The sequence below is a fragment of the Mustelus asterias genome, chromosome 7, assembly GCF_964213995.1.
Source record: "Mustelus asterias chromosome 7, sMusAst1.hap1.1, whole genome shotgun sequence".
NCBI lineage: Eukaryota > Metazoa > Chordata > Chondrichthyes > Carcharhiniformes > Triakidae > Mustelus > Mustelus asterias.
Window position 1 is genome coordinate 68,075,388 of NC_135807.1, and position 17,450 is coordinate 68,092,837.

Below are 17,450 nucleotides of genomic sequence, written 5' to 3' on the forward strand. Positions count from 1 at the left end.
AAAGAAGCCCAACCCGGGGTGAGGGCTGCCCCGATACACATAGGGCATCCCCTGAATGATGTGCCCTCTTCCTTCCTGCCTTTATTCAACCTGGCCGCACTGCCCACTCCCACTCACCTGCTCATGCCAATTGTAGGCAGTGTAATATCCCAGTCAATTTACTTGATAACAAACTCGATTGACTTTTAAATTATTTATTTAAATATGGCAGGCAGGTTGCCGAAATTGGTACCCATCTACCTAACATATTATTGGGGTCAGTTTTGGGGTGGGCAGGATCTGGTGGGCTGAGCACCCCTGTTACTTTGTACATCCTCTCGCTCTGCAAAAATGTGCCCGGGGATATATGTATATCTGGCGGGTCATGATATCTAGCTCATACGTGCTAGTTTGAATGAAAGAATAAATATAAAAAAACACAAAAGAGTTTAAATATCATTTTGCGGTTATATTTATTTGAATATTTACAACTAGGCAGTTGAAATCATTCGTTGTTTACACTTAATGAAAATGAGACAACAGTTAGTAGTTCGAGAAGAAAGTGCACAAAGAAGGCATACAATTAATTTTGACAATCTCATCTCGACTAAAGGCAACATAGATCTGCAGGTAAGATGTAGGTTGCAGGTTGCCTATTCTTGTTAAACTAAACAGTAAAAAACACCTGTACGTTCTAAGCAACACAGTACACTTAAATACGAGAACAGAGACAGTCTTTCTGATTGTATGTCTAAATTCTCATAAATCCACCATATCTCTTTTCAAGTTCGGGGACTTCTTTGGAATAAATTTCACCATCTTCATCAGAAGGAATGAGAGCATCATTCCAACGTTTCATAAATCCACCATATCTTTTCTGGTAATCTGGTTTACCAAATCTTCTCATGAAGCCCCCATATCTCTTTTGTAATTCTGGTAAATCTTCTAATTCAGGGCTTCTCTTGAATCCATTCATGAATCCTCCATATCGCTTCATGATCTCACTACGGTTGTCAGAGTCGCCGTGGTCCAAGTAATGCTTCCGTTCATTAAGCTCATTTAAGTTTAGCAGCTCTCTCAGAATGTCAGCAGAATCTACTGAAGAAGGGTTTTCAATGTCCTTCTTCATAAACCCTCCGTATCTCTTACTTAGTATCTCTCTTCCTTTATTTTCATCATCGACTTCAGAAATATATGTATCACCGCTGTCTGCTTTTTTCATGAAGCCTCCATAACGCTTCATGAAGCCGCCATACCTTTTGCTCAAAAGCAAGTGTTGTGCTTCCTTTTCTTTGTCACTCTCAGGAGAAGTTTGACTGTCATCATGGGGTTTGTTGACTTCCTCCAGCTCCTTACACATCCCCCATGCCTTTCCTGATGGCAGCTTACCTTCACACTCTAATGTACAACTCTGAAAGAAAATAACAATTATGGATCAAAGGATGGGTAACTCATACTGAGAAGCAACATGACAGTTAAACAGGTGAAGGAGACATCAACAAGTTCCTATATTTCAGTTAGAATAGAACAGTAGGCCTAGCAGCATCTGTGGAGAGAGAAGCAGAGTTAATGCTTTGAGTAAAAATGACTTCTTCAGAACTAGAGGATAGAAATGTGATGAGTTTTGTGCCACAAAAAGGGCGGAGGGAGAGGAAGAACAAAAGGGAAGATCTGGGATGGGTAGAGGACAGGAGAAATTAAATGGCAAAGCATTTGTCCATTGTGAGTATGAATGCAGAATAGTGAACTGCTCTGTCCAAAAGCAACATCATGAAAACAAGCTTCAGGCTGCCACATGGCAAAAAACAGAATCAAATGGAATGTAGAGTTCATAGTCTGAAATGATTGAACTCAATATTGAGTTCAGAAGGATGTAAAATGTCTAATTGGAAGTGGAATTCAAGGAACAGCATCTCATCTTCCATTTAGGCACTTACAGACTTATAGATTCAACACTGAGTTCACCATTTTGAAACCATGAAATCTGCCCCACATTTTGATTCTGTATTTTTTTTTGCCATGTGCCCGTCTGAATCTTGTTTTCCATGTTTTTGCTTTTGGACAGAGATGTTCATAATTCTGACATTCATATCACTCTTGACAAATGTTTTGTTTCCTTATACAACCATTGCCACTCTCTTTGCCTTTTGTTCCATTACATCTTTGGCGATAGTGGCTAATGGTAATATCACTCGACTGGTAATCCAGTGACCCAACCTAATGCTCTGGGAATGTAGGCTCAACTCCTACGACAGCAGTTGGTGGAATTTAAATTCAGGAATATAAAGATCTGGAATATAAAGCCAGTTTCATTGATGGTGATCATGAAACTATCATTCACTGTTGTAATAGCCCTTATGGGGCTTATGGAAATCTGCTGCCCTTAGCTGATTTGGCCTTCTTGTGACTCCAGACCCACAACAATGTGGTTGACTCTCAACTGTGCTCTGAAAGGGCAACAATAATGAACAACAAATGTTGGCCTTGCCAGAGACATTCACATCCCATAAAAGAAAAAAGAAAACATTTTATCCTTTTCACCCTTAGTGCTTCCCCCTTTCAATAGCATAAAAGCCATTGCATTTCTACCCTCCTTCAGTTCATATATGACTTGAAATGTTAGGTCTGTTTCTCACCAAAGATACTACCAGACCTGTCGAATATTTCCAGCACTTTCTGTTTTTATTTCAGATTTTCAGCATTCAATATTTTCCTTCTATTCTATTCCTTAGTTTTGTAAAATCTATCACAACTTGAATGCCATATGCAATGGTGTGAAGAGCAATGGAATTTAATTGGAAGTAATACATTTAAAAGCAATTTTATTCCATCATTTTGTGATATAATTTAGCTTCTTATCAAAATTCAGCAGACAGCCAACATTCTCTGAAACTTCACAAACTCCAAGAGCAGCAATGCCTAGGGAGCACGGTCACCAGAGGGAGCAGATCCAGAACCACCTTCTCAGGACAGCTAGGGGGGAGTGGTAATTGCAATCTTGCCAGTGTCATCTGGGAACAGAAAAATCACCATCAGAGTTTGACTGGAACATTTTCAGATTGTGCATAACCTGCGAAAGTGTCGTAACTCTGATCATTTCTTTTTTATATTCAGGACTAATTGAAAAATTATTTTCCCTAGATAAAGTTATTCAACAAGACAACAATATAAGCAGAACTTATGAAAGCAGGACATGGTTGCCACCACCCAGTGATTTTTGATTAGCTAATCTAACTAAATATATTTCCTTCTAAGATCATGTTAATTTTCTTATTCCAGGAAGCTAACTGCAGATTATGGCTGGATAAAATTCCATGGTTGGGTGATGGCTATTCATTCCTCAGTAACAAACACTGCTAGTTAGGATACAGTTAAACAATGTTCAATTTGGTACTGGACATCAAAGAAAAAGAGGTACATAAATTGAACTGAATAAGATGGCTTACGTTAACTATGTTAACTATGATAAGAGAAAATGAATAACATCATGAGCTATGAATAACTGAGTAACTTCACACTGTCTTGGGATTCAGATAACTTGCTCTCATTCAATGCTGTCTGAACCCTTCCATCTAATTGTTTTCCTAGATTACATTAAATATCTGTTATTTTTGAATATTTTGTACATATGCCACATTTTTTGATTTGCTTTTAAAGAAATTGGGAGAAAGTGGGAACCGACTATGCAGTTGGTTAAATGTCCTCGGTTGGAATCCAGCCCGCACTAGTGTGATGAAAATTTGCTGACTGTAAAAGTGCTCTATAAAATGAGATTTGATCATTTCAATCTGATTCCTAAGAAAATTACACACGTTGACTCTAAGTGACAATCTGACTCAGGACTCTGATCGGAATGGGAATGATGTGTTGCACTGGTTCAATAGGGCTATTCTATTCTTGTGTTTGGGCATAAGGCATACTGGGGCGATTAAGTACTGCAAAGCATTTAAATTCCTATTGCCAAATTTCTTCGCCCAACAATTCACACATTTAGAACAGCGGGAAAGATAGTGGATATGCAGTTCTGGAATCTAATTGTCCAGAGGTTATCTGTTTGAGTGAATATAGAGCCAGATTGGAGTGAAGCTAAATCATTCAACCACATTCCGGTCTATCTGGAGTAACCTGCCAGCAGTGACAATAATGTGGATAGGTCATGAAGTATTGGAATTGTAGTCATCTTCCACTAACCGGGCGTACTTGACAAGATTGTTGGAAGGCAATCTGGCTGCAGCTCTCAAAATGGAAATCATCATTTTCTGGAGTAACGACTCGATTAACTAGCAACCAGATGATTGCAGTGCTGATATGTCGTCCATTGTCTCAGTGATGGGAATGTATCAGACAGCTCAGCTTCAACTGCAGACATCACATAATTGTTGCTTGGCACATATTTAACTTTATTATAGTTTGGAAAACGGTCCTCAGTCCTGCATTAAATGTTGTTCCTTTTCTTAAGCAAGTAAACAATTACCCTTTAACTAAAAGGTCTGAAAATGGGACATGCTTTCTGAACACGATTTCTGACAGTTTTCTCTCCCACTCATAGGCAGATACAATTATTTAAAGTTAGGGAGTTGATTAGTAACATTGATTAAAGGCATTAACGGCCCAATCTTGAACTGTGGGCTGGTGTTTATCTAGAAAGCTAAAATTGTAAAATAGTAATTGTGAAATTAGTAAATAATGCACAATGTGGCGATGTAGCTCCTGCACCATCAGCACGAACGCCCATTGGCTTTCCTTCACCGCTCAGCACAAACCCAAGCCCTTCAATCCGCTCTCATCCTAACAGCGGCGCAGTTCAATCCTTTCCCCGAAAAAAGCTCATCTGTCTCTGAAGTTGCGGAAGTGCAAACCTCAAACAGGTTGGCTTACCAGTAAAAGATGTTTGTTTCAGCCCATGATTAATTGTAACCCCCCCCCCCCCCTCCCCCACGCCCCCACCACCTTCATCTTTTCAACTCATTAAACTGAAAGGATTTTTGGACACTGTTGATGACTTAGTAACGTTCGCCCGTTTAAGCCACATTAACGTATGACCATTAATCCCTTTTAGCTGGTGAGAAATGTTTCCGCGAGACAATTCCAGAACCGAGATTTTGTCCGCGCTAACCACACAATGTACCCTTTTATTTTTATCAAGCTGCTTTACTCTATTTTAGAAAGTATCCCATATGGAGCCTGAACGTCGATTTAGACTTTATTTACCCATGAACATCGCTGTCATTCTTTGGGGGGCGGGAGGGGGGGGGGGGTGGTGCCCCCCCAGCTGGCATTGTTGGCCAGGCTGGTATGTATTGCCCATCCCTACAAATCGGCCGTGGGCCTTTTATTTCTCACCACGTCAATTTATATGTCGGGAATATAAGTTTGCGAACGAAACAATACAAATGTGAAAAATGCGATTCCACACACCATTCTTGCCATGTTACTTTAGTGTTGTGACACGGACATACCACTTTTATATGGTCGAATTCTACTGTCCACCGATCACCCCGGTGTCTGATACATTCCCATCACTGAGACAATGGACGACATATCAGCACTGCAATCATCTGGTTATTCGAGTCGTTACTCCAGAAAATGATGATTTCCATCTTGAGAGCTGCAGCCAGATTGCCTTCCAACAATCTTGTCAAGTACGCCCGGTTAGTGGAAGATGACTACAATTCCAATACTTTACGACCTATCCACATTATTGTCACTGCTGGCAGGTTACTCCAGATAGACCGGAATGTGGTTGAATGATTTAGCTTCACTCCAATCTGGCTCTATATTCACTCAAACAGATAATTAATTTCTCATTTTTAACCAAACCTTTCTTTAGATTTAAAAAAAAACTAAAATGTTAAAATAGCAACACCTCTAGTTTGTGTGCCCCCCCCCCCCCCCCCCCTAGCAAATCTGTGTAAGTCCTGCAGAAGCTGGAGGGGCGGAATCTCACCATCCCATTAGGCACAGTTGCAGTCCTCAGGACTCAACATTGAGTTCAACAATTTTAGACTGTGACCTTCTCCTCCATCTGAGACTTTTTTAAAAACACACCCTATGCATTTATTGTCTCAAGGCAACCACCCCCACCCCCCGCCCCATCCCCACCCACCCAACACGCATACACACATCAGGCCATCTGTTTTTTATTCTTTAGGTTGCTACATCTTGTTGCAATCTCTCGCAGCTAGCTGCACTTTAATATCAAAGATGTGGAGATGCCGGCGTTGGACTGGCGTAAACACAGTAAGGAGTCTAACCTGGTGTTGTTAGACTCCTTACTTTAATATCAACACATTTCTTCCCCCTCTTTAGTTCTGACAAAGAGCCAAACAGCCTGGCTAAATCTGTTTTCTCTCGCTGCAGGTGCTGCCAGACCTGCTGAGGTTGTTTCAGATTCCAGCATGGGCAGGATTCTGCTTATTGCAATCTTGTGTATGGTCTGTTCCTCCTCTGGTGCGGGGCGGAAGAATGCACAGCAATGATTGTCAATATTTATTTTCAGTGGTGAATAGGGTGTGAATTTGGTTCTGACAATTGGAAACCCTGCTTAACATTGAAACTGTCAAAGTCCACGCAGGATTCTAAAATATGAGCCCACAACCCTTGGTGCTCGCTTGGACCAGAGTCCCCTTTTCTGTCTATTAATTGCTATCAATTGTACACATCTCGGTTTCAGAGCCGCCTTGGGTGTGAACGTGTGCCGGGTCCATTCTTGACTGGTGATAAACATTATTTCAGTAATTTATACCTATTTATAATACGGACTTTTAATTGCAATTGCATTGTTGTCAAATAAATCAGGAAGTTTCATAAATCTAAAAAAAACTACAAATGCTGGAAATCTGAGAACAAGAGGGAGAATATACTGGGAACACATAGTTGGCCAGTCAACATCTGTGGAGAGAAAACGTTTTGTTGAAAGGTTTTTTAGAACAGCTTCAGGAAATATTAAATGATCTCTTTTCTCCACACCCACTGAATGATCTGCTGCGTATTTCCAGGGGTTTCTGTTTTCCAGGCGAGAGGAACAAATGTCCTTATATTAATAAATTATGTGCAGAATGTATAAATTTTCTCTGTGGAGGAAAGTAGTACGCCTAATGAAATTCATTTACGCGTCCATCTCATGTTTGCCCCGTGTTAATCATTCACTGGGGGCTATCTGTGGTTCTCTGTGGGACCAATGCTTGGTTCTCCTGGTTGGTTTTCACTGGGCATTCCTGCCAGGATGTGGAAATGCCGGCGTTGGACTGGGGTAAGCAGAACTTTAACCTGGTGTTGTGAGACTTCTTACTATTCCTGCGAGGACGGCACGGTAGCACAGTGGTTAGCACTGCTGCTTCACAGCTCCAGGGTCCCAGGTTCGATTCCTGGCTCGGGTCACTGTCTGTGTGGAGTTTGCACATTCTCCTCGTGTCTGCGTGGGTTTCCTCCGGGTGCTCCGGTTTCCTCCCACAGTCCAAAGATGTGCGGGTTAGGTTGATTGGCCAGGTTTAAAAATTGCCCCTTAGAGTCCTGGGATGCGTATGTTAGAGGGATTAGCGGGTAAATATGTGGGGATAGGGCCTGGGTGGGATTGTGGTCGGTGCAGACTCGATGGGCCGAATGGCCTCCTTCTGCACTGTAGGGTTTCTATGATTCTATGACAGCCCGGGAAAATCTTCCCTAAAAGTGTCTGAGGATAGCCTGGGAATGAGCATTCGGCCAAGCATCGAGTCCTTGGAGTAAATTGAAGCTAATGCATAGCGGCTCAGCATTTTAAACACTCAGGGGCTTTCAGTTCACTCATCAATTTATTTTTTGTTCCACGGGGACCGTATTGAAAATAAGCTGCATCACTGGGACAGTAACATTTCCAGACTGAAAGTTGCTTTTTCTCCAAACCGCGCTCGAAGCGAGTGGGTCCCGAGAGTAGGACAATAAAATCAGCCCAGTCTGAATCGGGAATGACTGAGTGAGGCAAGAGCGATTTGTCCAAGAATTTCCTATATGTATTTCCCAGTGTCCAGGAGGATGTTGAGGGGTTCTACCTGAATCAATGCTGATGGGCTCATTGTTAGGTCCCCACCGCCCGTCTTTATTCAGTTCTAACGTCTCCGAGACAAAACTAACCCTCATTAATAGGAGAAAGCCACACTGTTACACTTGTCCCAAGTACCGATGCGGATTGTTGAACTGTGCGGCATTTAGCGGATAATTTAGTGCAGTTAGTCACAGGCAGCGATAGTTGGCGCTAGTGGGACTTTAGGGAGAGTCCCGTTTTGCCTCAATTACCGTTTGGAGACTTTAATTCCCTTTGTCCCTGGCTTTAGAAATACTCTGCAACAGATAACCTTGGCGTTGCAATAGAGGGGGGAAAGCTTCGCTGATTGTAGAACCACGCAACATTGCCTTGTCCGACTCTGTCTTAGCTTTCAGTGGTTTCCTCTCTCTATCTTTCTCACTCTCCACCCCAGGATTTACGGATCCCTATAACGCAGCATCCTTCGCGCTCACTTTACCAAAATGCCACCTCTGATGGCCAACACAACCACCGTACAGACACCCTCAGTGTTCAGACTGAACACACGGCTCTGCTCAGAACAAGTCTGTGAAAGCCAGTTATCAAATACTTGACTTCCTCAGAGCTCCCAACTACTTTATGTTTCTATTATGTTGTAGCAGGCTAAAATGCGGAGAGTCTGACCAAGGATACAAGTGACTTCCCTGCAGGCAGCTTTTGGTGGATAACATTAACATCGGCATTAGTGCAAGAGTCCTAAAGCTGCCAGTACAGTGGATGTGTATAGGAGGTGATTTGTCTAATTATTGAAGGGGTGTTTAAACTCACCAGCGGGTTAAACTCTGTCAGGTGGCCAGCCAGATGGTAGGCACAGTAAGCGCAGTCTTGGTCACATTCCGCCCCGACCCCCAGGAAAGCGGCACACAAGAACGCCACCAAGCAGTGACACTTCCACAGTAGCGCCATGAGCTGCAAATACAGGGGAGAATACAAAGTAAACTTAGCCGAGACACTCAAAGAGTGGAATGCAGGTCTTCATACAAACCTTTAACACGGTCCAAACATATCTAAAACCTTCCCTTCATTCTACATAATCGCAATCAATACTTACAATCACACAAGACATCCAGTTTGGGATCCTCTCTGCTTCTCTACAGCTTTACAGTTATTTTATAAAAGCACAAGAACCACTTTGTTGAAGGAAGATTAATATGGAGAAAGGTTCTGCTCATCGGCAGGACCAGCAAGAAAATAGTACAGGCTAGACTCGAAACAAATTCCCGGGCTCTGTATGGTTTTAATTGATCAATAGACCTGGACGGCCACTCAGCAGCAACACTGTTAACTACTATGCAGGACAAGAGATTAGTAAATGATGTTTTCATTTCATTGTTTATCATTACCATCCCTATCCGGAAGAAGAATTGATACATTTTCACTCCAAACCTAAACACATTGACCATTGCTAAAGGATCAAAGCTCTTGTGAAGTTATTTTAGTTCAAAAATGAACCCCGAGACAGCTACAGGGAACTGCAGTTCCACTGAATTGTGAAAGCTCTACCTAATGTTCCTGTTCACAAGATCCCAGGAACACCTGGATCCGGCTGCGCCTCAAAAAGTCCAGCCTTACCTCAGTTGTAGCCTTTCTGAAAATGAAACTGGTCTGCGGCTGGAAGTAGCTTTTCTGGCTTCTTGCAGACTTCCGCGGGTATTTATAGAGGAATGCGCCGATCTCCGGAGATGACCTGGGAAATAGACAAATGCCCCGCAGTTATAGCAAGCAGCCTACTGATGCTTAACTGTCTCGCCGCACGCCTTTAAGTAAAGGCGGGTCACTGTGGGTAACTGTCAATCCTTATCCAAGCTGTCAAGTTGTTAACATTTACAACGCCCGAGATGGAAGCAACTCCATGTAAAGACCTCAAGAAGCAAAACAATTGCCTGGAAGTCCCATGACGCAGAACGCCCGGACTTTTATCTTTCACGGCGCATGACACATTGCCGCCTACGGGACTACACTTCAGGATGTAGTTTGAACAGGAAAAAAGTGTAGATTTGTAAATGAGGGATGATCGATTGTCCCTAGTAATTTTTTTTTAGAAGCTGTATAGGATGAGACTGCAGGGAGCATTTACATTCCAATATCAAACTCCCACAGCCGCTATTCAAAGACCAAATTAGAAAAGTGCAGCGAGGCAACAAGTCAGCCATGTCTCTGATGAAGTGTTTTCTTCACTGGGAATGAATGTCAGATCCAGGTGTGACTGAATGGAGTCTTGAGTTTCTGCGTTGCATTTAGAAAATAGCAAAAGGCAAATTATAAAGTTATAAACATATGTGCAATCCAGTGAGTTACTTTGTTATTGAGAGATCAGATAATATTTGGTAACATCACAATTCCCAAAGCGGGACCAGGTTGTTGGGGAATAGGCCGTGTCCCCACATATCATACATTTGGGCGTGATGATCTGTAGGATAATAGCAAATGGGAGCTGGGCTCCATCCCAAAGCGCCAAACCAGGTCAGCCTCACTTGTTCAAGTCTGGATGGCTCTTCGTCAGAACTCATCCACACTTGAAACGTGAAAGCAGGATTTTACGACCTCGCTCGGGCGAGGCTCGTAAAATCCCGCCCCAGGCCAATGGAGAATTCCTTCTGCGAGCCTCGCCCGCCCCGATTCCGGGGTGGTTAGCTCTATTCTCCCTCCACATACGCTGTCAGACCTGCTGAGATTTCAGATTCCAGCATCCTTAGTAATTTGCTTTTATCTTGGCTTTACTTTGAACTGCGCCATGTGCAGAGTTGAGTGTGCCGGCAACCAGGGATAATAATAATTGTGGAGTAGCTCGCCAAAAAATGGCCCGAGGAAAAGCTTGTTACTTACAAGAGAGTACGTTTTCTGATACCTAAAGACCTAGAGGGGTTGAGGGTGGTTAAGGGATTCTCACTGATCCATTTATTACCATGTAACCCTAACGTCTCCAGCTCCCCAATACGCGAGCTCAATACGTGTCCTCAGTCCAACACAGGCTTATTTCGTTGAAATTCTGCTTTTTTATGGTTAAAATCGTGTTCTTGACATCGGACCAGCCTAGGGCTAGAACTGTGAATATTGCCAGACTTTAATTCATTATTGAAGTATAAACACACACACACACGTTAGATAAAACACATACTGAGATTGTGGACGCCACGGTTTTCGACTTTCTACAATGGAAGGCAATAGCCCTCACTTTGTAGCAACGAATGGCATTTTCGCTGCACAAGTTTAATCGCCTTCATGACAGTTCGTGTCAGTGGACGTGTAGGGATCAATCAGATATTTCCCCCAGCAGTTTTCCGGGGAGACCCCTTCAATGCGCTCGCTGAAATCCAAATCCCTCTGTGTGGAAGCAGCAAGCTCAGTGAAGCACCCGGCAGCAGCGAGTTAAGCGTTCACTTGGGGGTGGCACGCACACACGCATACACACAAGTCGGATAATTTACACTGCTGTTTTCCAAACTTCTCAAGCAATTTAATTGTAAACCAGCAACGCTGGCAAACATTTATCTATTGGAGCGGTGTGCAGACAAAGATTTTGCAAAGTTCTCATACAGTTGGTCTACTGGGGAGAAGGGAGGCGCCAAAGTCCTGGAGAGTTTAATGAAATAGCCAGTCCAAAGCACTGATCGCTTTGTTCTCCTCAACTCCTCTCTGAGTGTAGAGCCGTGCCAATTCCTGTTGCTAGCCTGGCTTCAAGCCGCTTTATGAACCTGGGTCCAACGTGATTTCCACTCGCAAATTAAAGAGATGACAGCTAATTTGTGAGATGGCGGGTGTGAACACGGAGAGGGTGGCTCTCCGTGGCCTGCGAGGAGTGCAGTGCTAGTTTTAGAATGTTAATAGATGAATGAAAACAGACGCCTAAAATGCGAGCAGATGTGACGGGAACAATTCCATTTTCCACAGTTGTTTTCGCCCAAGTTAAGAAGGTGCACTGTACAGATCTTCAGTATTATGCAGTTTTGCAACCCGCTTTGATACCTAACAATGCTGGTGGCTTAACCTATTTATCATTCTCGAGAGGACAGCCTGGCATTTAGCTCGCCTCCTTTTCCCATTTATTTCAAACATTGAATAATGAGCATAGAAACAGAAGTAGAAGATTGGAGCCACAATCAAAGCACTAAAATTACACCATGAACTGTAAAAAGGGAATTTTGAGCTGTTGAGAAATGGCAATCTAAATTTGAGATTACATGGTACTCTAAATTCTTTCCTTTTCAATTTTTATACCTAATTCTAATATGGGGGGGGGGGGGGTGGATTGGAATGTATTGTGATTACTAAACAAGTTCTTTGTTGTCAATGGAGTATTGCATTTAATTACCTTATTTTGGTCTTTCCTGGTGGGTCAATAATAGTAGAAAAGAAGCAATGTATCTGAATAGTGGCAATCTATCAGTAGATAAAGATTGTTTTTGATAGTATTGAGGGGGGAGAATTCCTTTGCAATCTTTAGGTCGATGTCCATTTGAAGTCTAGCTGAGGAAGTGGAGGTGGGAAGGTAAAATCAAATTCCTCATGGTGTGTGTCTCAGTTCCTGTCAGTCTGATGGGGAAAAGGAACACACCAGTATCTCAGAAAGTTTAATGGGAGAGAGCAATTTCATAGTTGGCACACACCAATGAATGATGGTATATGCCGGGCATGATAGTCTACTGGTTGGCATACCTCAGTTTAGTGCAGACTTATCCTAGTTTGGATGTTGGTAAATTTAATCAAATCTTCAAGTTTGGATTTGGAAGATTCCAAACCTTGAGAATAGAGTGCTGCATTACAATGGGTAGCATCCCTACTTCTGAGCCAGAAGCTTTGGATTCAAGACCCACTCCAATACTCGATGGCCAAGGAGGGTGCATTCATAACATGGCCAAGCAGGTTGAGCATCAACATGTAATTCCTTCCAACACACGCCATTGGCCGCCAGTAAGAGCAGGAGAGATTCCTGGTCAGCCATGTGATGGAAAGAAAGTTGGAGTATCTACCATCACTACTCATAGCTCCAGACTACAACATGTATGTAAGAGTGTAGGTTGCCACAGCAATCTGGACTCCTTTGTGGAGGGTTTTGTTGGCTGGATGGCCAGTGTAGATCCAATTAGTGCCAGCACCATGGAGTTTGTCACATGTTCTGGCTGGGGTGGATTTGGGATCTTCTACCCATTGTGGAAATTGTGGTGCAATGGATTGGACCTGGCTTCAGGTGGAGAGCAGGAGAACGGAAGAAGAAGAATGCATAGCACAGACAACATGTCATTATATAGCACTTTTAATGTAATGAAATGTAGCAAGGCACTTCACATTAGTATTATAAAGCACAGAATGGCACTGAGCAACATAAGGAGATATTTCATCACATGACCAAAAGCTTGGTCAAAGAGGTAGGTTTCAAGAAGTGTCTTAAACGTATTTTCATAGAATCCCTACAGTATAGAAGGAGGCCATTTGGCCCATCGAGTCAGCACCAACTCTCCAAAAGAGCATTTTAGCCAGATCCCAACCCTAACCTCACACATTTACCATGGTTAATCCACCTAACCTACACATCTTTGGACACTAAGGAGAAATTTAGCATGGCCAGCCATCCTAATCTGCACATCTTTGGGCTGTGAGAGGAAACGGGAGCACCCAGAGAAAACCCACGCAGTCATGGGGAGAACGTGCAAATTTCACAGAGTCACCCAAAGCTGAATCGAACCTGGGTTCCTGGCATGTGAGGCAGCAGTGCTAACCGCTACACTACCGTGCCACCCCATAGGGAGAGAAGACATGAGCACCAATGGTGGAACCATTATAATTGTGAATACACACGAAACCTGAATTTGAGGAATGCAGATATTGCTGAGAGTTGTGGACCTGGAAGAGATTAAAAGTTAGAGACTGGCAAAGCCAAGGAGGAACATGAAACAAGATTGAGAATTCTAAAGTGAAGATATTGCTTGACAAGGAACCAATGTAAGTCAATGAGGGTTGATAAAGGAACAGGACTTGATGTGGTTTAAGGCACGGGTAATAGAGTTTTGGATGGCCTTAAGTTTACAGAGGGTAGAATGTGGGAGGCGAACTAGGAGTGCATTGCAATAGTTGAATCTAGAAATAATGAAGGCATGAATGAGGGTTTCAGCAGCAGATCAGTTGGAGCAGGGATGAAGTTGTGAAATGCTATAGAGATGGAAATAAGCAGTCTAAGTGATGGCATGGACATGAGGTCTGAAACTCATCTCAGGATCAAGTGACACCAAGGTTGCAAATGAACTGGCTTAATATCAATGTAAAATTCACAGTGGCACAGTGCCTCATAGCACCAGGAATCTGGGTTCGATTCTGGCCTTGGGTGACTTTGTGTGTAAAATGTGCATGTTCCCTATGTGTCTGCATGGGCTTCCATTGTGCTCCAGTTTCCTCTCACAGTCCAAAGATGCGCAGATTAGGTGGATTGGCCATGTTAAATTGCACTTTAGTGTCCAAAGGTGTGTAGGATAGGTGGATTACTCATGGTGAATGCGTGGGGTTACGGGAATAGGACAGAGGGCCTGAGTGGGATGCTCTTTTGAGGAATTGGTGCAGACTCAATAGGCCAAATGGCCTCCTTCTGCAGTGTAATCCTTCTATGGGATTCTAAGATCTAGTCAGTAGTTAGGGAATAGAGTTTGGAATGGGGACAAATATGATGGCTTCTGTCAGAATATTTCTCAACAACAATAAGGACTTGCATTTATATGGTATCTTTAACTTAATAACATTTGACCGAGTGTAATCAGGTAAAAATGGACTTACTGAATATTCTGGATGAGACATATTACTATGCCAGAGTGCATAATTTCTTCTTAATTTTCATTCATACCATTACAATGTTATTAATTTTAATCAATTTCTATTGATAATTTTTACAGCCCTCTTGATATTTAAGGTGATGGACAAATCAAGTGTAATTTCTATTCTTTTCAGTGTGTGATTTGCCAGTGAGAGTTAGGTCAAGTCTGGATGATTGAGTGAGACATAAACGCGCATTCCTTTAAATCCACCATTGTTTTCTGTCAGTACTTTGTTCAAGTTATAACATTTGCTCATTGTTCTGGTTACTAAATCATAGGTCTGAATCTATAATTAACTTTGTAATCTTGATTTTAAAGTATTCAATTTAAACTTGCCTTCATGGATATTTTTGGGAAAATTCTACTGAGATTTAGACACACGAAGAACATCTGCTTATCACTTCCCAATGGTTTCATTCATAATACATATTTCTTTTCCAGAAAGGAGACGATAATGCTGTTATCAGCTGCCATGTTCTGATATTGCATTTTGTACAATTTTAATACAGATTATTGGAGTAATCAGATTTGGTCTGAAAAATATGTCTGGACATATACATCTGCATTGTTAATGTTAAGCTCTATTATGTTTGCATTTTATTGAATAACAAAGAAAGACTGGATCAGGTCAAAGTAGAACAACAGTGGATAAATATTTTACTGCATCAATTCTGGGAATACACATCAGAAAATAAGACACTCCCAGTGCATGTTTTTTCACTCTGATGAATTTTCACTTGCTTTTCTTGGCATTAATGGGGTGGTAACAGCCTTTACTCACTTTAACCATGATGAGACGATTAGTAACAATTTGAAAGAGGTTTGCCAACAGCTGTCCACGTCCCTTGCTAGTTTTACGCGGCTATTTAACATGCAAATCGACATCCCAGGATACAAAAGGGACCCATTTAGGTTGAAAATTGGCAGGACCTACTGATCAAGTTCGGATCAGTTCCATGGGCAAGTGAGATGAAAAGGCCCAATAAACGTAAGTTTGGAATTATTTTCTTGGGTCTTGGAGGATCAAGAATTGTCCACTGAGCCAAAGAGTCATGGAGTTATTGGCCAGAATTCTCTGGCCAGTCACAACCCACCGCCGCTGGCAGAGAGGATGGAGAATTTGGCGCTCAGCCAAATCTCCTTTCACTGCAGTGGGACGGGAGAACCCCACTGGCATGAATGGCCAGAGAATCTCGCCTATTGAGTAATTTATCGCACGGAAGGAGGTCATTCAGCTCATTGAGTCCACGCTTGCTGTCCATGGAGCAATCCAGTCAGTCCCAGAATTCTCTGGCCAGTCACAACCCACCGCCGCTGGCAGAGAGGATGGAGAATTTGGCGCTCAGCCAAATCTCCTTTCACTGCAGTGGGACGGGAGAACCCCACTGGCATGAATGGCCAGAGAATCTCGCCTATTGAGTAATTTATCGCACGGAAGGAGGTCATTCAGCTCATTGAGTCCACGCTTGCTGTCCATGGAGCAATCCAGTCAGTCCCAATCCCCTGCTCCATCCCTGCAGTCCAGCAAGTTTATTTCCTTCAATTGCCCATTCAATTTCCTTTTGAAATCACTGATCGTCTCTGCTTCCACCATTCTCGCAGACAGCAAGTTCCAAGTCATTATCACGATGTAAAAAACTTCTTCCTCACATTCCCCCTGCACCTTCTGTCCAAAACTTTAAATCTGTGTCCCCTGCAAAAATAATAGAGGTTGTTAAAACTATCAATGATCCCAACCCATCTTGAACTTGCCTTACTGGTGACCTGATTATTGGTAGGCCTCAGACTGGTGAGCTGCATCAGGATGCTCATTTGATGTCCTGCAGCTTGCTGGCTCAATGGAAATGAGAAAATGAAGGCAACTTCTTCACTTTGAGTGCTTGTGACCTGGGTGGAATAATGCAGTTTGTAAATTGCACTCCCAGTGCATGTCAGAATTGGCACAGAAAGATTTTACATATTTAACATTTTCTAGGGAATAATGAAAACATTGAAATATGCTGTTTTGGTTATGAAGTCATAAAAGGAAAGAAACATTAAAATAGTGTTGCAGGAGCTAACAACACTAGATAGAAGTACTGCAAGCTATGGCATTAGCCAATTAAGACACAGGTTCAAACTGTGATTTGTGCTGAAATAATAGGTCGCAAAAATTCAAATGTTGCTTTATTTTACTTAGGGTGGGGGGACTTGCTGCTGAATTTGGAACTTTCTAGAGAGTAGGAAAGTCGCCTATGTTTGGTGGTAGTAAAATCCAGAGAAACACAGAATTGTTACAGAGCAGAAGGAGGCCATTTGGCCCATCCAAAAGAACAATTCACTTTGTGCTGTTCTCCTGCCTTCTTCCCATAACCCTGAACATTCTCCCTTTTCAGATCACAGTCTAATTCCATTTTGAATGCTTCAACTGAACCTGCCACCACCACGCGCATTTAGTGGATTAAAATTTCCTGTGCTCTGGGAAGTTGCTTTATCGAACAGTGCAACTGTTTGGACCTTAGGAAATTTGAACCTATTGGCAAACAGATTGCAAATCTGAACAAAGAGCCTATTAGCTAACAGGTCATAGTGCCAAATTAAATTTGTCCTTGTGCATGAGACGCAAAAACCCA

The 17,450-nt window shown here is 42.5% G+C and overlaps 1 protein-coding gene across 1 annotated transcript; it reads right to left on the bottom strand.

The window, feature by feature from the left end:
• Nucleotides 1-730: 730 nt before the first annotated feature.
• penkb (proenkephalin b) lies at nucleotides 731-8,944 on the bottom strand. Its single transcript, XM_078217074.1, has 2 exons — nucleotides 8,807-8,944; nucleotides 731-1,390 (listed from the first exon to the last, which is right to left on the bottom strand). Exons 1-2 carry the CDS (start codon nucleotides 8,942-8,944, stop codon nucleotides 731-733), a joined length of 798 nt encoding a protein of 265 aa, XP_078073200.1.
• Nucleotides 8,945-17,450: the final 8,506 nt, after the last annotated feature.

Coding starts and splice junctions, on each gene's coding strand:
- penkb (XM_078217074.1), bottom strand. CDS start 8,944: ATGGCGCTACTGTGGAAGTGTCACTGCTTGGTGGCGTTCTTGTGTGCC. Junction 1,391..8,806: donor TGACAGAGTTTAACCCGCTG/GTGAGTTTAAAC, acceptor ATTTTCTTTCAG/AGTTGTACATTAGAGTGTGA.